Consider the following 20,545-nt stretch of genomic DNA (forward strand, 5'->3'; position numbering starts at 1 on the left):
TGAAGTGATGTCTCCAGGCTTGACCATAAGTCCTGGATATTCCTTCCCTGTGTGACTGCTCCCCAGCCTCGCAGGCTGGCATCCGTGGTTACCAGGACCCAGCCCTGAATGCCGAATCTGCGGCCCTCTAGAAGATGAGCACTCTGCAACCACCACAGGAGGGACACCCTTGTCCTTGGTGACAGGGTTATCCGCTGATGCATCTGAAGATGCGACCCGGACCATTTGTCCAGCAGGTCCCACTGGAAAGTTCTTGCGTGGAATCTGCCGAATGGGATTGCTTCGTAGGAAGCCCCCATTTTACCCAGAACCCTTGTGCATTGATGCACTGAGACTTGGCTCGGTTTGAGGAGGTTCCTGACTAGCTCGGATAACTCCCTGGCTTTCTCCTCCGGGAGAAACACCTTTTTCTGGACTGTGTCCAGGATCATCCCTAGGAACAGAAGACACGTCGACGGAACCTGCTGCGATTTTGGAATATTGAGAATCCAATCGTGCTGCCGCAACACTATCTGAGATAGTGCTACACCGACCTCCAACTGTTCCCTGGATCTTACCCTTATCAGGGAATCGTCCAAGTAAGGGATAACTAAAATTCCCTTCCTTCGAAGGAACATCATCATTTCGGCCATTACCTTGGTAAAGACCCGGGGTGCCGTGGACCATCCCTACGGCAGCGTCTGAACTGATAGTGACAGTTCTGTACCATAAACCTGAGGTACCCTTGGTGAGAAGGGTAAATTTTGACATGAAGGTAAGCATCCTTGATGTCCCGAGACATCATGTAGTCCCCTTCTTCCAGGTTCGCAATCACTGCTCTGAGTGACTCAATCTTGAATTTGAACCTCTGTATGTAAGTGTTCAAAGATTTTAGATTTTAGAATCGGTCTCACCGAGCCGTCTGGCTTCGGTACCACAATAGTGTGGAATAATACCCCGTTCCCTGTTGCAGGAGGGGTACCTTGATTATCACCTGCTGGGAATACAGCTTGTGAATGGCTTCCAAAACTGCCTCCCTGTCAGAGGGAGACGTCGGTAAAGTCGACTTTTGGAAACGGCGAGGGGGAGACGTCTCGAATTCCAATATGTACCCCTGAGATATTACCTGAAGGATCCAGGGATCTACTTGCGAGTGAGCCCACTGCGCACTGAAATTCATTTAGAACGGGCCCCCACCGTGCCTGAGCTTGTAAAGCCCTAGCGTCATACTGAGGGCTTGGCAGAGGCTGGAAAGGGTTTCTGTTCCTGGGAACTGGCTGATCTCTGCAGCCTTTTTCCTCTCCCTCTGTCACGAGCAGAAAAGAGGAACCTTTTGTCCGCTTGCCAACAAAGGACTGCGCCTGATAATGGATTTCCCAGTTGTTGCCGTGGCCACCAGGTCTAAAAGACCGACCCCAAATGTCCCTTTTCAAAGGCAATACTTCCCAATGCCGTTTGGAATCCGCATCACCTGACCATTTTACTGGTAGAATTGGACAACGCACTTATACCTGATGCCAGTCGGCAAATATTCCGCTGTGCATCATGCATATATAGAAATGCATCTTTTAAATGCTCTATAGGCAATAATATACTATCCTTATCTAGGATATCAATATTTCCAGTCAGGGAATCCGACCATGCCAACCCAGCACTGCACCTCCAGGCTGAGGCGATAGCTGGTCGCAGTATAACACCAGTATGTGTGTAAATACCTTTTTTTGGATACCCTCCTGCTTTCTATCAGCAGGATCCTTAAGGGCGGCCATCTCATGAGAGGGTAGAGCCCTTGTTCTTACAAGCGTGTGAGCGCCTTATCCCCCTAGGGGGTGTTTCCCAATGCATCCTAACCTCTGGCGGGAAAGGGTATGCAGCCAATACTTTTTAAGAAATTATTAATTGTTATCGGGGGGAAACCCACGCATCATCACACATTTTATTTCTCAGATTCAGGAAAACTACAGGTAGTTTTTCCCTCACCGAACATAATACCCCTTTTTTGGTGGTACTCGTATTATCAGAAATGTATAAAACATTTTCCATTGTCTCAATCATGTAACGTGTGGCCCTACTGGAAATCACGGTTGTCTCTTCACCGTCGACACAGGAGTCAGTATCCGTGTCGGTGTCTGTATCTGCCATCTGCCTGACGGCCTATGAGACGTCTGGACAGGCACAAGCTGAGTAGCCGGCTGTCTCATGTCAACCACTGTTTTTTTTTATATAGAGCTGACACTGTCACGTAATTTTCAACAGTACATCCACTCAGGTGTCGACCCCCTAGGGGGTGACATCACTGTTACAGACACTCTGCTCCGCCTCCACATCATTTTCCTCCTCATACATGTCGACACACACGTACCGACACCCAGCACACACACAGGGAATGCTCTGATAGAGGACAGGACCCACTTAGCCCTTTGGGGAGACAGAGGGAGAGTTTGCCAGCACACACCAGAGCGCTATATATGTATAGGGACAACCTTACAATAAGTGTCTATCCCTTATAGCTGCTTATATCTGTTATTTTGCCAAATAAGTGCCCCCCTCTCTTTTTTACCCTGTTTCTGTAGTTGCAGGATGCAGGGGAGATTCTGGGAGCCTTCCTACCAGCGGAGCTGTGTGGGAAAAAGGGCGCTGTGTGCTGAGGAAATAGGCCCCGCCCCCTTCACGGCGGGCTCTTCTCCCGCTTTTTACTGGAAAACTGGCAGGGGTTAAATACATCCATATAGCCCAGGAGCTATATGTGATGTATTTTTCGCCAACTAAGGTAAATTCATTGCTTCCCAGGACGCCCCCCCCCCCAGCGTCCTGCACCCTCAGTGACCGGAGTGTGAAGTGTGCTGAGAGCAATGGCGCACAGCTGCAGTGCTGTGCGCTACCTTATGAAGACAGGAAAGTCTTCTGCCGCCGATTTATGGACCTCTTCTTGCTTCAGCATCTGTAAGGGGGCCGGCGGCGCGGCTTCGGGACCCATCCATGGCTGGGCCTGTGATCGTCCCTCTGGAGCTAATGTCCAGTAGCCTAAGAAACCCAATCCACTCTGCACGCAGGTGAGTTCGTTTCTCTCCCCTAAGTCCCTCGATGCAGTGAGCCTGTTGCCAGCAGGTCTCACTGAAAATAAAAAACCTATTTAAACTTTTACTCTAAGCAGCTCAGGAGAGCCACCTAGATTGCACCCTTCTCGTTCGGGCACAAAATCTAACTGAGGCTTGGAGGAGGGTCATAGGGGGAGGAGCCAGTGCACACCAGCTAGTCCTAAAGCTTTTACTTTGTGCACAGTCTCCTGCGGAGCCGCTATTCCCCATGGTCCTTTCGGAGTCCCCAGCATCCACTAGGACGTTAGAGAAAGAGAAGATAATGTCGTTGCAGATTTTGATTCTATCCATAGATTTTGCTGTGCAGATATATTTATTTATTTAATTATTTTAAAGTTCGGACCGATCAGCTTTATTTGTTTTGTAGAAAGAAATGATGGCCATACTTTTTGACTGATGAGCTGACTTTGTATCTGCCCTCTTGTTAGGAATCACCATAGTTTTTATTTATCTTCATTTTATAGCAGATTTATTCTCTAAAACACCCTTGTCTTTTTAATAGGTGGTGATTCAGTAGTATCACCTGGCGGCTACCACTATGGAGTGCAAAGTAGAGCAATTCCGACCTAATCCTTCGCCGTCGGAGAGACCTTTCTTATTGCTGCCTCCTGGGAAGAAATGTGTGAAAAATCTGTAGTTTAGTCACCCAAACGGGAATTTGGACGCACTAACCAGGACTTTAGACGAGATTAGTTGCTATTCGCAGCTAAACCCCTGTCTATTTGGGAACTTAAAAAGAAATTGGTGGCCGTTCAGAGTAACAATTGAGTTACTCTGATGGGCACCCCTAAAAATCAATTGAATTACCCCCTTGTAGTCTGAGGGCCTGGATCCCCTTTTTTTTATCATCGTCTAATGATTCTTTAGTGGTTTTTAACATAGCATATAGGGCCAACATTTGCACTAAACCATAGCTTCTATTTGCCTTTTAGGAAAAACTTACACACCACAACGTATTGGATACAGAAAAATAGTGTAAAAGGCTAGTGCCACACAAGCCCTTTGTTTCCTGCCTATTATAACTGTGTCGGTTCTTGGTTCCTGTCACAGATACTCCATTTCTTTCTAGGAGCTCATGTGAAACTAGTCTTAAATGTTTTTTGATCACGTTTAGCTGTTGAATATACAAACATCCTGGACAGGAACACTCATTTGAACAATTGGATAGTGTTTGCATACAAGTGTTGAGTGTATTTTTAAGAGATAATGCTGTTTAAATATAGAATGTGCCTCACTTTTTTTTTCTGTTTCATTGTATTGCCTATTACATCTGATAAAGAAAAAAGAAAAATATAGATAAACTCACATGGACTTCCAGACTTTTGTACTACAGATTAGCTTTTGCAATTTCATTAGAGGGCAAGAGACTATGGGGTATATGCAATTCACGGCGAATCGCGGCAATTTTTCGCCGTTTTTTAATTCGACTAAATTCGCCAGGTGAATTCCGGAAGGTTGCTTCCGGAATTCACCATATTCAATGAAAAACGGATTCGCCAGAGTCGCGGGCGAAAATCGGCCGATTTGGCGGATTTTGCCGCGATTTTAAAAAACGGTAAAAAACGGGAAAAACCCGAAGAAAAAAAATGGCGTGGGGTCCCCCCTCCAAAGCATAACCAGCCTCGGGCTCATCGAGCTGGTCCTGGTTCTAAAAATCCGGGGAAAAATTGGCCAGGGATCCCCCGTATTTTTAAAACCAGCACCGGGCTCTGCGCCTGGTGCTGGTGCCAAAAATACGGGGGACAAAAAGAGTAGGGGTCCCCCGTATTTTTAACACCAGCATCGGGCTCCACTAGCTGGACAGATAATGCCACAGCCGGGGGTCACTTTTATGCCGTGCCCTGCGGCCGTGGCATTAAATATCCAACTAGTCACCCCTGGCCGGGGTACCCTGGGGGAGTGGGGACTGTCCGAGGCTGTCCCCCCCCATCCAATGGGCTGCGGATGGGGGGGCTGATAGCCTTTTGTGATAATAAAAAGATATTGTTTTTTCCAGTAGTACTACAAGTCCCAGCAAGCCTCCCCCGCAAGCTGGTACTTGGAGAACCACAAGTACCAGCATGCGGGAGAAAAACGGGCCCGCTGGTACCTGTAGTACTACTGGGAAAAAAATACCCCCAAAAAAACAGGACACACACACTGTGACAGTAAAACTTTATTACACACTACCGACACACACATACTTACCTATGTTGACACGCCGACTGCCACGGTCTCCGACGATCCGAGGGTACCTGTGAAAAAATGATACTCACCTTCCAGCGTCCAGAGATAAATCCACGTCCAGAGAGATAAATCCACGTACTTGTAAAAAAAAAAGAAAACGCAAATACCCGCTCCATACCGGACTAGAAAGGGGTCCAATGCTTTCACATCAGACCCCTTTCTCCCGAATGCCGGGACATCACGTAACTCCTGTCACTGAAGTCCCTTCAGCCAATCAGGAAGCGCTACTTCCGTGGCGCTCACCTGATTGGCTGTGCGCTGTCTGTACTGTGACAGCACATCGCAAAGCTGCTCCATTACTTTCAATGGTGGGAACTTTGCGGGTAGCGGTGGGGTCACCCGCCGGTCAGCCGCTGACCGGCGGGTGACCTTACCGCTAGCCGCTAAGTTCCCACCATTGAAAGTAATGGAGCGGCTTTGCGATGTGCTGTCACAGTACAGACAGCGCACAGCCAATCAGGTGAGCGCAACGAAGTTGCGCTTCCTGATTGGCTTAGAGACCTTTCTGTGACAGCTGTCACTGACAGGTCTCATTCGTGGAAAGGTGTCCCATGTGTCAGCATGGGACCCCTTTCAGTCCGGCATGGAGCGGGTGTTCGGTTTGTTTTTTTGCCAAGTACGTGGATTTATCTCTGGACCATGGCTGAGGTGAGTATATTGATCTTTTCTTTTCAGGTATCCGTGGATTCTACATGGAGAAGAGGACCGATGTCGGCGTGTGAACATAGGTAAGTATGTGTGTGTCGACGTATGAAATAAAGTTTTACTGTCGACGGTGTGTGTGTCCTGTTTTTATTTGGGTATTTTTTTCCCAGTAGTACTACAGGTACCAGCGGGCCCGTTTTTCTCCCGCATGCTGGTACTTGTGGTTCTCCAAGTACCAGCTTGCGGGGGAGGCTTGCTGGGACTTGTAGTACTACTGGAAAAAACAATATCTTTTTATTATCACAAAAGGCTATCAGCCCCCCCATCCGCAGCCCATTGGATGGGGGGGGACAGCCTCGGGCTTCACCCCTGGCCCTTGGGTGGCTGGGGGGGGGGACCCCTTGATTGAAGGGGTCCCCACTCCCCCAGGGTACCCCGGCCAGGGGTGACTAGTTGGATATTTAATGCCACGGCCGCAGGGCACGGCATAAAAGTGACCCCCGGCTGTGGCATTATCTGTCCAGCTAGTGGAGCCCGATGCTGGTGTTAAAAATACGGGGGACCCCTACTCTTTTTGTCCCCCGTATTTTTGGCACCAGCACCAGGCGCAGAGCCCGGTGCTGGTTTTAAAAATACGGGGGATCCCCTGTCAATTTTTTCCCCGCATTTTTAGAACCAGGACCAGCTCGAAGAGCCCGAGGCTGGTTATGCTTTGGAGGGGGGACCCCACGCCATTTTTTTTTATGATTTCACCGTTCCAGCATAAAAAAAAAAAAATATTTTAAAAAATATATAAATAATATTTGTGCCTCCAAAAAAAAAAAAAAAAAAGTACCTAATCCCTTCTAATATAAATAGATCTGCTATTCCCCCCCAAAAAAACACAAAAAAAAACATGTTTAAAAATTTTTTATTTGTTTTCACCCTCCAAAGTGTGGCGGATTGAAAATGACGAATTTGCTGTCTAAAAGCACTGCTGTCGAATTTCCAAACTTGAATTGAATATGCTTTGGTCGAATTGCAGCACTTGTATCATTGCAGAAAAGTCGAATTTGCAAAAATTCGAATTTCAAAAAGTCGAATTTTGAAAGTCCGTTTTTTGGTCGGAAAGCACTGAATTGCATAGGCGATTTTTTTTTTTGGTCGAAAATGACCCGAAATTCGACAATTTCGGGAATTCGACCGCAATTGCATATACCCCTATTTGTGTTTCTTCCCATAGTCCAAAAAGGTTCTGATAGGTTAATTGGCTTCTGATTAAATGTACCTAGTATTGTATGCATTCGGGGTGGTAGCAAATGTAGACAGTAGGATCCACTGGGGCAGGGAACGATTAGATGTTCACTGCGTAACATCGTCATATGGATTCAGAGGCGGATGCAAGTGGATCTATGCTGTGTATTTGGTCACAGAGGATCAGAGAAATTATTATGCTAATGCTGCAGGTGTTGCCTTTTGTAATGAAATGCCCACCACCGGCTGCTAAGGTACGCTGCATATGTCTAAAGACGCAGCATTGGAGAAACATGGAGAATATTGTGGGGACCGTAGGACATCTGAGCAACCCTAACATTTCTGAACAATCTGAACAATCACTGTTCCGTCCTTCATTACACTGCACGGGTCACATGCAATATCTTTCAGTTAGCTATGCAGATATGTCATTCTGATTCGTCCGGAAACGACATTTTGTGCCAATATCGGGTAGGTGTGTACCCACCTTCAGCTGCCAAGGCTGGTGAATCTGCTTCCAAAGACGCATTTGCTGACTTGAGCATGTCCCCAATACGACAAAAACACGCCTGTCCCCTCTGCCCCCAAACGCCTGCAGAATATCGGTCACGCTGCATCGAGACTGCCGATGCAGGACCACTGCAGCAAATGTGCAGATTACCAAACATCAGCGGTCTGTCATTAGATCCAACCTGCGCCCACCAATGCATCAACCCACAATGTGATAGATGTAGGGTGTACGAGCACAGCTAGTCGCAAAGTGCCTCCGGAATAGTCAGGAGAAAGCACTTAGAAGCGTTAATGGCGAGTGGCAGCAAAAACGCAGGCATGTCGTGGACGTTTTCGGGGTGCGTATCTGCCTTCTGCGATCATGTACGTAGAGAAACATGACGCCAGCGTCGTTACTGCTGTGGCCAGTCTGCGTGACCATAGGGCAACATTAGTAGTCTATGTTCCTCTTTCTTGCATATAGTCCACGTTGCAAATGAGTTTGCGATGGCCCCGGTGGGTGTCTATCATCTTTTCTGGGCGACAACTTCACTTACTAAGATTAGTAGTTCCGAAGCCTAAAAAATCGTAATTGCAATTACATTTGCGTGCATACATGAATTAGGACCATATTAATGTTTGATTACTTTAAGTGGTGATGTGTGCAGCCAGGCATCAAGCTGTATGTTGCGCTGAACTGAATTGCCCCTATAGACAGTGGGTATAGGTAATTTGCCAGTGTCAAGATGTCCGGTATGTTAATTACTTTACATTTCTTTACAGCCTTTTTTTTTTTTTTATAAACATCTGATTTTTTTTCTGCATTGATCAGGCAGGTTTTCTAAGTTTCCCAACAGTTTTGGTATATAAAATACATTTAAAGGGAAACTTTAAATTTCCCTGCAAAGAGAAACTTTCAGCTGCATATATCAGTATGTTAGTGTGGAGGCGGACTTTACTAAAAATGTGAAGGCGGACTTAATTAAAAATGTTTTAGCTGGCTTTAATATGCATTTTTCGGGCATAGCTCTCTATATATATATCTATATCTGTCTATCTCCCTAACCCTAAATCTCTCTAACCCCATGCTTGCCTACTTTTAAAAAAGTATTTCAGGAAAATCAACACTTATGAGCGCAGTGTTATAGTGGATGTGTACTGCTGCGCCTATGCATTGCTGCTCAGTAATAGCCACTTGTTGATGAAAACGCACTGCTGCTTTTCAGGGCTTCTTCATGTATTGTGTTCTACTCACAAGTGGTTCCATATATATGGCCACAAGAAACAATCTTATTTGAAGATACATGTAGCCATAGGGATAATTGGGGCAGATGTATTAAGCCTGGAGATGGCATAAGATAGTGATAAACCAGTGATAAGTGCAAGGTGATAAACGCACAAGCCAATCGGCTCCTATCTGTTAATTTACATATTGGAACTGATTGGCTTGTGCGTTTATCACCTTCACTTATCACTGGTTTATCACTCCTTATGCCGTCTCCAGGCTTAATACATCTGCCCCATTTTGCCATGTAACCAGTGCAGGGAAATAGCACTGATGATCCCATTTGAATGTGTATATCTCTGATTTCTGTTTTTTTTTACAAGCATATAACAGCTACATAATGTGGGCAAGATGCAATCAGGGAGATTACTAGATTCTTTGGGGAGTTAGGGAGATTTATATTGTATTATTTCAGGGAGTCTCCCTTACAATCAGGGAAAGTTGGCAAGTATACTTTTTAACTGACGATTTTTCTTTTACCAAATGGTCCTCGCAAATAGTTGTTGTTTTGTTTACTATTATTTAATGAAGTTTAAAACCTTTTGAGACATTTTAATAAAAATTATTTAAAAAAAACCCTGCTAGGGGGTGTCCTGTACAACCCCATGTCCACAGGCCACCACAGTAAAATGATGTCTGTCATTGTAAATTATATCGTCATTGGCAAAAGACCCCCCCTCCTTCCCCGTAGCAATTTTCTCCATCAGCATTACCCACCAAGTGGCGATGGATCTCGATTTGCATAACAACCCCCCCCCTACACACACACACGCACGCACACAATACTATAGGTCCCTATTTTTGCATGCTCCCTCCCCAGTGACCGGTGTCATTTATTAACCAATTTAAAATCCCTACATATCTTTTTAATTTACCCCTGCTCCATATGCAGGGTGTGTGTTAGGGGGCACTTATATCTGTCCTCCCTGCTGCAGCTGATCTCTTCACTTGCATAGATCAGACAAATAAGGCACAGCATTCTGGGACGTGATTCTGGCAATGATGTCAGCAGTCACAGACTGCTACATCACTGCCTGGGGGGCCGGAAAGTCAGAGGAGATCTGTTTTGCACATGTGCAGACCCGATATCCTCTTTAAAAGACGGAGGATGCGTCAGGATGGCCCAATCGTATGGGATGTGCATGTGTCAGCTGAAGCCCAGCTGGCTGCGGTGGCATCCCATGCTACTACGCCAGTTAAGTGGTTAAAGCAAATATACTGATTTGGTTAAATTATGCTGTTTACTGGTTTCCTCAAAATGACACTATTTTAATGGTAATTTTTTTCTTCTATGCTGAAAACAGAAAAGGCAAGCTATGTGATAATGTCGGTATCCTTTTCTTGTAAATATGGGATGTCGATGGGATGGCAGGAGGCGGAGTCTAATAAAAGTACTATATAGAGAGGGTTTTAAGAAATGCTAAAAAAAAAAGAAAAGAAAGCAGTGTCTGATTTTTCGGACATGACGGAGGCATAACGCAGATGATTTTTAAGCTGAGTGCGGAGCAGCACATGATGTGATGCCGATTCCTGTGATGCGCACACACCAGTAATGGCTTTGCTGGCAAACAGCTAGGCTTTCCTTTCTAGGGGAGAACCATGTGTTATGCATTAGCTGAGAGACAGAAGGGAATCTCTAACCGGGTGCTCCCACCACATTGTCGTTACTATGCCAATGACTAAGTGCTTGTTGCAGTACGGCATAACCTATTTAAATGAGCCTTGTGTATTAATTGCTGAAAGGAAGAGGAATACCAAATGTCTCTCATTTTATTTTACTCTAATTTCTCTATGTAAATGGTAAGAGATGATTGTTGCGTTGGTGGGAAAGATGCAATTCCATAATTTAGGTTAATGTATTTGTTAAAGGAGATGTCCACTGATACTAAAGATTTAACTGTACGCTCCCCAATGAACAGAATGATAGGTACCTCCTGTACAGGGTCATGCTCTGGACACTGCTGACAGGAGAATTGTTACCTCAAAAGACACCTCTTGTGTTGGCATTGCTGATTGTCTGGCTGCAGGTAGACATCACAAAGTTTAAATGTGTGTTGTTGTTTTTTTTTTTTTTTTTCCAACAACGATTCAGTACAGAATGTAACGCCCATGATGTGCAAATGTAATTACCAAGCAGGGAATAAAAATGTATAATTCTGTAACTGATTTGCCTTGTATGTAATGTTCCACACCGTTGCTAAATGGCATTGCAATGTTGATGTTATTCTACCAAGCACAATTCTCTTGTGGATTCTCCTCAAAATGAGTGAAATACATAATCCAGCTAGTGTTTTGCATGTAGAACAGTATGGACTTCACCCTAAATTGCTGTGTATATGGTTGTTAGAACGTTGGACACATTCAGCAGATTAATAGTAACGTATGAACGATCACTCTGATCTCATAGTCGTTTTTCTTTTCTTATCGCCCTTGCATAACAGAGGAAAATGATAAGATTTTGCTGGAGCAGGAAGAAGAGGAAGAAGAAGATGACGAAGAAGAGGAGGAGGAGCAAGAGAAGCAAAGCATTACTCGAACAGAAGAAGTGGTAAACCACGCCCCACCTGATGCTGCATCTCCACCAGCGCCTGCACCTCCTCCACCTCCACCCCCTCCCTTACCAACTCCAGTGGCTGTCATCCCCCTCCCTGTGGTCACCAGCACTCCTCAACCCATAGTCCAAACATCTTTGTCACCTCCTGTTGTTCAGCATCAACCACCTATTGTTAACCCACCTGTTATAAACAAAGATGTATCCTTGGCTCCTGTCATCCAGCGACCAGCAGGCCCAGGACTCCCAGAGATCAAGGCTACACCTCTTGGTGTTGGAAGTCCCAAGCCACTGCACCATTACTCTACCCCTGTGCTGGCAATAACACACCACCACCTCATGCAGCAGCAACAACAACAGCAGCAGCCTATACAGCCTCAACCATCAGCCCTACAGCACCCGCAACAGCAGCCTCCGCATCAGCCTCTGGGTGCCCTCAGACTGTCTGCAACAGATGATGGAAGGCCTAATGAACAGAGGAGGCGTCCTGGAGGGTAAGAAATACAAAATCTAGACTGAACTTTCTTACAAAAAAATCACAGAAACCCAAAATACAAGAGTAAACTTACATTGCTTTCCATTTCTGCAGCTATGTTAAAAAGCAGAGGTTAATAGAACATTTAACTTCATTGCAACTTGCTAAACCCATATGCCACATCTATATGATGGTATCCTATTCGAATCTGATACGGGTCATAAAGCTCAAATTACAGCTGCTCAGGTCTTGTCTACACAAGGAATCCCTTTATTCATTTTTCATTTTCACCAATGACTTCTTGCACCTTCAATGCGTTTTGAAAGGGGCCCTCCAGTTATTTACAAAATTTAGAACCTCTTCCTTCTGCCTGTGTTTAGCCAGGGTATTTGTATTTAAACGTAAAAGCATAAACCTACAATAGTAATTGATTTTAGTTAAGTTTCCATCCCGCTGAGCAGTACTTCTTTAGAGTCATGCTTTGCAGCTCGTGATTGGTCCTCTGGCTCACACCCCTCTTTGTAGCCGTTTGAACTTGGTGAACTATTAATTTCCCAGTACTGTATAACAGAACTGGCGGAGATCTGGGAAACCCAGCAGCAATTGTAGCAGCCCCCGGGTCTAAGGCTACAGGGTGGGGCACCTTATTAAAAAATCTTTAGTGGAGGTGATAGTTTTTATGTACTGTGCATTCACATTTCCCTCATTTGGCAGTATGCATACTGTATCTGCAGCTGGACCGTTGTTGTACAGCTGACCTCATCAGTGGCCCGTTTACAAGCCCTGTACCTGGTGCAAAAGGTCCCTAATTATGCACATCACTACATAGGCCGCAGTTACGTTGACACGCTATTCCTGAACATAGCCTATGTAAGAACTTCCAGTTAAGCCCCAGGCTGCGCAGGCAGGGGTCTACCTCTAATCGGTGTATCGCAATTAAATTGCGAACGCATCGCGGGGCGTGGCCACACATGCTGGAGGACCTTGCTCTGTGCTGGGCAGCCCCCAGCATGTGAATATATGAACACAGATTTTGCTGCAAGAGCAGAATCTGCGACCTTCTCTGTATAACACCCTATGTGCATCCCCATTATTTCATGTTAAGCGTAAGGGAATGTAGACTACTGTGTTGCTTCTTGTGGGCATTAGTGCTTTCCACGTCACATGCTGACAGGAACTATTTGTCAACTTTGCTCTGAAGAATGAGGAAACTTCTTACAGTAAAAGGACAGCCCTTTATGAAACAGAAGTGAAATAGGAGCACTTGTCCTGTGTGGCATTTAGTCTATTGATAAGATGGGACTCAAAATGGTCCTTATACCAAGCCATGTTTTCTCCGGCAGGGTCCACAGGTTATCCACAGGATAACATTGGGATATGATGACGCAACAGCGGATTTGCACCAAACGGTCAAAGCGTTTGGCCTCCCAGCATGCAACGGGCCCGTCCATATATCCCCGCCTCCTGGCTCAGGCAAATCAGTTTTTTGTTTGGTGCGGCAGGAGCCGGACCATGGTCAAGAGGGCTGCTGTTTTTTTTTAGCAGCCATAAGCTTTCTTATTTTATTTTGATTTACTATTTTTCTTGAGTGATCTTTCTAAAAAGCATCTTATACGTACCTTAGAAAGAGTCGCTCCAACAGCTCCCCACCGGGTCGTGACAACGCTTACCCACAAGTACAGTGCTGTTTCGGCAGGCGTCTGTGTCGGATATACTAGCAAGTCCAGCAGACGTTACCAGGCTGTGGCCGGAGCACGGGGAGAAGGTAAGGCATCGGTTCCGCTTAGTAAGGGAATGTGGACACAGCCGCACTGTTTTGGAAGGAGACTACCAAACAGTTGCTGACGCGGTGCCACCTAGGGTGCACCAGCGCTAGGCCTTAGGGCTCATGGGGTAGTAAGAGGCTGCGATCCCTAGGGTTGATGTCAGCAGTGGGGAGTCAGACGCTCCCCTGGTTCATGACTGGTTTCCTCCGAGTCTCCAGCCATGAACTGTTTTCCCGCTTCCGTCTGAGACGCTGTGTATCTAAGGGGACCCAGTCGTAGCATAGGTGGCTGTGTGGCTAGTGCGTCAGTGTTCACTTGGGCATCTGTGTTCACTGTAGGTTCACGGTGCGAGTGTGTATACTATTGGCATCTGGATCCACTCAGCGTTCACTAACGTATTGATCGGTCCTGGAAGCGGGGTAAGTCTCCCTGTATCCCACTCTACTGAGCACGGGTAATTCCAGCACTAAGTCTCTATCTACCTTTTGAGTACGAATAGTTGGATAAGTGCATAATGCATACGAGTCTGATAATTATTACTGTTGTTTTATTTCGCTGTGCGACTGAATACAGTTAAATCCTATATAAGGTAATGCAGTAATATGTTTCTACTACATACTTGAAATGTATTTGTAGTTGATTATGTGCTCATATTGCTTATTATACTAATGTATAACCTGTGACTGATTGCTAGTGTGATTGCTGACTTTACTATTGTCAGTTTTTCTGACTATTCCGATCCTCAATTTTGGTGCAAAGCAGGGTAGGGTCGGATTGTATGTCACTTTAACAACATTTAAAGTGATTACAGTCACAAATTGTGTAGTACACTGTGCAAGTATGTGATTGTTTATCATGTCTAAGAGCGGCAAGGGTGAGGAAAATACACTCACAGAAGCACCAACACTCATGTCATGTTTGTCTTGCAAAGCTGGGTTAATCTCTCAGGATCTGGTTCAGAATGGTTTGTGTGTAAATTGTTTTAGCTTTCACCAAAAATCCCTGGCAGCACAGGTGCAAGTTGAACCCCCATGGGCTACGTTTGCACAGACATTATCCAGTATAGCTGAGCAGATAATTCTAACTTCTGTACCAGGGATAGGTAACACTATTAACCCTTACATGCAGCATTCCACCTGGGGTTTATCACATCCAGCAGGGGAAGCAGCAGCCTCTCAACAAAAACAGGCTGAAAGGCCAATGGTAAGTAAATCGCATAGACATGAAACAACATCTTCACAGTCTACACTGATAGGTACTTATTTAAGCGAGGAAGTAGTCTGTGACCGATTAAAACATTTAAAGATTAATAAATCACCAGGACCCGATGGTATTCATCCAAGGGTTCTAATGGAGCTTCACTCTGAACTGGCAAAACCGCTATCTTTGATCTTTAAGGATTCAGTTATATCAGGTATGGTTCCCAAAGACTGGCGTATAGCGGAAGTAGTGCCTATATTCAAAAAGGGAAGTAAAGCTGAACCAGGTAATTATAGACCAGTTAGTCTTACATCTATAGTGGGGAAAGTATTGGAAGGTATTCTAAGAGATAGTATTCAGAAGTTCCTTGAAACCAATAAGGTCATTAAAAGGAATCAACATGGGTTTATGAAGGACAGATCCTGTCAAACCAACTTACTTGGCTTTTATGAAACAGTAAGCGCAAACCTAGATCAGGGTAAAGACGTGGATGTAATCTTTTTAGACTTTGCCAAAGCGTTCGATACTGTACCACACATGAGACTTATCTACAAGCTACAAGAATCAGGGCTAGGAAGCACAATATGCACTTGGGTCAAAAACTGGTTAGATAATAGGAAGCAGCGCGTTGTGGTTAATGGATCTTTTTCAACTTGGACTGAAGTGCTAAGTGGTGTGCCGCAAGGCTCAGTATTAGGACCGCTATTGTTCAATATTTTCATTAACGACCTAACAGAAGGTCTAGAGAGCATGGTGTCAATTTTTGCAGATGATACCAAATTGTGTAAGGCTATAAATACAGAGGAGGATGCCGAGTCTCTTCAGAACGACTTAGTTAAATTAGAAGCATGGGCAGCCAAATGGAGAATGCGCTTCAACACAGACAAGTGTAAGGTAATGCACTGTGGTAACAAGAACAAAAATTACACCTACCTACTAAATGGGGTAAAATTAGGGGATTCTGTACTGGAAAAGGACTTGGGTGTCCTCATAGATAGCAAGCTAAGCAGTAGTACCCAAAGTAGGACTGCAGCAAAGAAGGCTAATAAGATATTAGCATGCATAAAACGGGGTATTGATGCTAGGGACGTTATATAAATCACTAGTGAGGCCACACCTTGAATACTGTGTACAATTCTGGGCACCGTACTACAAAAAGGATATCCTGGAGCTTGAAAAGGTACAGAGGAGGGTGACCAAACTAATTAAGGGCATGGAGACGATGGAATACAAGGAAAGGCTTGAAAGACTAGGCATGTGTACATTGGAAAAGCGGAGACTAAGAGGGGATATGATCAACATCTACAAATATATAAGGGGACAATACACAGAGCTTGCGCGGGACCTGTTTTTGGTTAGATCAACACAGAGGACTCGTGGTCACTCGCTCAGGTTAGAGGAGAGGAGATACCGCACAATACGGCGTAAAGGCTTTTTCACGGTAAGGACAATACGTGTGGAATTCCCTGCACGAGGGAGTTGTAATGGCGGAATCTGTCAACACCTTTAAGAATGGGTTAGATAAATTCCTAATGGATAAGGATATCCAGGGGTATGGTGCATAGTCATGCATTATAGTTACTATAAATAGGGATAAAATGCAACGGCTGACAGCAGCATCAGTCAGAAATTTTAGTCAAATCATCATGCATAGGAGACCACAAATAGATTGAACTCAATGGACAATTGTCTTTTTTCAACCTCAGATACTATGTTACTATGTTACAGATGAAGATTTGTCGGAGGATGAAGACTCATTACACTCCGGTTCTGCATACGAAGATGAGGAGAAAGGTCTTGGCTCAGTGGACATATCTGAGTTAATTAATGCAATGAAAGTCATTCTATCCTTAGAAGAATCAGCAAAGCCTGTGTTAAAATCCAAGGCACCTGTGTTTAAACGCCCCAAAACAGTTAGGACAGAGTTTCCTGGGTCAAAACAGCTGACTGAAATTATGGAAGAGGCTTGGGCTACGCCGAGGAAGAAATTTAGAATTCCAAGGAAATGGAATTCCAATTTTCCTCTTCCGGCTGGGGACTGTTTAAAGAGGGAGGTGGCCCCCAAAGTAAATATGCATGTCATTCGATTAGTGCGAAAATCCACATTACCCCTGCCTTCAACATCATTAAATGATGTCACAGATAGGTGAGTTGATGGTTTTCTTAAAAAAAAAACATTTTTTTTACCTGTCTGGGGCAATCATAAGACCAGCCATGGTTTCAGCCTGGATAGCAAAAGCAGTGGCTGCCTGTGCTGATGCACTTGAAGAGGATCTTTCAATGGCATCTAGAGAGCAAAAATCTCATGTTGCATATAGCAAACAGGCTGCAATATTTTGGAAGAAGCAGCCTTGGATATGGGTACAATTGCCTCTCAGGCATCAACTTCAGCAGTAGCCGCTCGCAGAGCAGTTTGGCTATGTACATGGAAAGCTGATTCAGAATCCAAAAAGGTTTTGGATTCTTTACCTTTTACTGGAGATATTCTTTTTGGTAAAGAATTAACCAGTATTTTGGACTCAGAAGCAGACTCCAAGAAAGTGAAATTTTTTTCCACATACAAATTCAAGCCTAAAATTCCTGCTTTTCGGCTCTTTTGGTCTCAAGGGAAAGCAAAAGGAAAAGGTGATGGCAAATAGTCTCAATACAACAAGTCTGGTAAGACTAAAAAGCATTGGGCTACCAGAGGAAAGGCTTCTAAAACAGAAGATAAGCCATCATCCTGATGGTGCAGGCCTCCACCTGGGGGATCCCAGGGTGGGAGGCCGACTTCTTCAATTTGCACAGATCTGGTAGCAGTCTACCACAGATGCCTGGGTGCAAAAGCGGTATCTCTCGGTTATGCATTTGCTTTCAAGAAACGCCCTTCTCAAAGGTTGGTTTTTTTTACCAACCCATCTTTAGTAGACACGAAGGCAAGGGCTTTGCAAGACGCAGTTCAGAAATTGCTTTAGTCAGGAGTAATCATTCCGGTGCCTCCTGCACAACGAGGACAGGGTTTTTACTCCAACCTGTTTCTAGTCCAGAAGCCAAATGGGTCATTCCTGCCCATATTCAAGGTGCTGAACAAGTACATTTGAGTGATTTGGTTTCATATGGAGACTTTATGTTCATTTTGGCCATGGAGCCAGGGGATTTTATAGTACCCCTGGATAGCCAGGATGCTTACCTACATGTTCCTATAGCCCTGTCCCATCAGCGCTATCTCAGGTTCGCTACCCTCCAACAGCATTTTCAGTTCCAGGCCCTTCCATTTGGATTGTCCACAGCCCACAGAGTATTTACCAAGAATATGGTGGTAATGGCAGCTTTTCTCCACCAGCAGGGGATAAGAATTTTTCCATACCTCGACAATCTTTTAATCCTGGCACAGTCTCAGCAATTGCTTCTTTGTCATCTACAACTGACAATAGTGTGTCTGCAGAAGCACGGTTGGCTTATAAATTGGTCGAAATCGTCTCTGGTTCCGTCACAGCAGATGACTCACTTGGGGGCTGTATTGGATTCGAGCCTTCAGAGAGTAACTTTACCTCTGAACAAAATATCCAAAGTTCAGTCAAGGATCCAGGAGCTGCTACACAGTCGAAAGGTATCCATTCACGCAGCAATGCTTGTGATGGGATTGATGGTGTCAACATGGTAGAGTATGCTCAGTTTCATTCGACGCCTCTGCAACATCTGATCCTTACCAAATGGAATGGTTTTCATCAGACAATAAAAACGCAGACTATGGTCCTTACTCTGGAAGTAAGGAGGTCATTAGCCTGGTGGGTACAGACATCCCATCTGGACAAAGGAAGACCTTTTTGGATATCGGATTTGGAAATTCTGAGAATGGATGCCAGCCTTCAGGGCTGGGGAGCGGTGTCAGGAAGGATTTGTTTCCAGGGGCAGTGGACCAAGGAAGAATGTTACTTGCCAATAAATATATTGGAACTCCGGGCCATATACATGGCACTGATTCAGGCAAAGGACGTCCTTCAGGGGAAACCAGTTCAGATCCGCTCGGACAATGCGACGGCAGTAGCGTACCTCAACCACCAGGGAGGAACTCGCAGCCAGAAAGCAATAAAGGATGTAAGTCACACGTTAATGTGGGCAGAACTTAATCATCCAGCCTTGTCTGCAGTGTTCATTCCGTGAGTCCTAAACTGGGAACCTGATTTTCTCAGTCGACACGCCATTCATGCAAACGAATGGGCTCTATACCCTGAGGTCTTCCAGACCCTGGTCGACAGGTGGGGGTTGCCAGAGATAGATCTCATGGCGTCCCGTCAGAACAACAAAGTTCCCACATACAGGTCAAGAACAAAGGATCCCAAAGCGATCTTTGGGGATGCCCTGTTGGTGAGATGGGATTTTCATCTGGCCTACGTGTTTCCACCAATCGCCCTATTACCCAGGGTAATGAGAAAGGTAAAACAAGGAAGGGGTGCCGTGATACTAATCATTCCGGCTTGGCCCAGAAGACATTGGTACACACGTCTGCAGAGGATGTCGATGGATGCTCTATTTCTACTCCCTCTACGTCCAGATCTACTGTCTCAAGGTCCTTGTTATTACAGACACCTGGATCGACTGTCTTTGACGGCGTGGCTCTTAAGACATCCATCTTGAAGTCCAGAGGATTCACACAACAGGTAATTCAAACAATGCTCAGAGCAAGGAAACCTTCCTCAGCTCGCATTTATCACCGAATATGGCAAGCCTATATTCAATGGTGCAGTGAACGGAAATTTGACCCTAGGTCTTTCAGAATTTCCAGGGTCTTAGCATTCCTTCAGGTAGGAATGGATAAAAGTTTAAGGGTGGCTTCCTTGAGAGTGCAAGTGTCAGCATTGACTGTATGGTTCCAAAAGAAAATTGCTAACCTAAAGGATGTGCGCACTTTTTTCCAGGGAATGCTGTGCATTCAACCTCCTTTTGTTCCTCCTACAGTGCCTTGGGATTTAAGTTTAGTCCTAAAGGCCCTTCAAGTTGCCCCATTTGAACCACTTAAAAGAGTGGATCTTAAATGGTTGACAGCTAAAGTTCTCTTTCTACTGCCCATGGCTTCAGCTAGAAGATTTTCAGATTTAGGGGCATTGTTATGTTGTCCTCCATTTCTGATTTTTTTTTTTTTTTTAATCCAGATAGAGCAGTTCTCAGAACTAAATCTGGGTATCTTCCTAAGGCGGTGTCTAAATTCCATCTTAATGAAGAAATTGTAGTCCCAGCCCTCCAAGGGCCGGACCTTTCTGCAGGAGATGCATTGTTGGACGTAGTCCGTGCCTTAAGGATCTACGTAGATCGTACCAGTGCCATCAGAAAGACAGATTCTCTCTTCGTTATCTTCGGATTTCACAAGAGAGGATGGCCTGCTGATAAGCAGACACTGGCTAGGTGGGTTCGGATGACGATTTTAGCAGCATATTATCAAGCTGATCTCCCTGTTCCGGCTAATGTCTCTGCTCACTCTACTCGTAAGGTAGGTCCATCATGGGCTGCACAACGTGGTGCTTCAGCAGAACAGATATGTAAGGCAGCCACATGGTCTTCCATTAACATATTCATTAGGCATTATGCCATTCATGCTTTTGCCCCTCAGGACACTGAATT

General features: G+C 45.1%; 1 protein-coding gene across 2 annotated transcripts in view; it reads left to right on the forward strand.

Moving 5' to 3' along the window:
- Positions 1-20,545, forward strand: part of MNT (MAX network transcriptional repressor) — a 147,211-nt gene that overhangs the window by 66,748 nt on the left and 59,918 nt on the right. For both annotated transcript variants that reach the window (XM_063956032.1, XM_063956033.1), the window contains exon 2: positions 11,397-12,000. In XM_063956032.1, the coding sequence (XP_063812102.1) occupies positions 11,397-12,000 (604 nt within the window). The remainder of the gene's footprint in view (positions 1-11,396; positions 12,001-20,545) is intronic.

The sequence above is a fragment of the Pseudophryne corroboree genome, chromosome 2, assembly GCF_028390025.1.
Source record: "Pseudophryne corroboree isolate aPseCor3 chromosome 2, aPseCor3.hap2, whole genome shotgun sequence".
Taxonomy (NCBI): Eukaryota; Metazoa; Chordata; class Amphibia; order Anura; family Myobatrachidae; genus Pseudophryne; species Pseudophryne corroboree.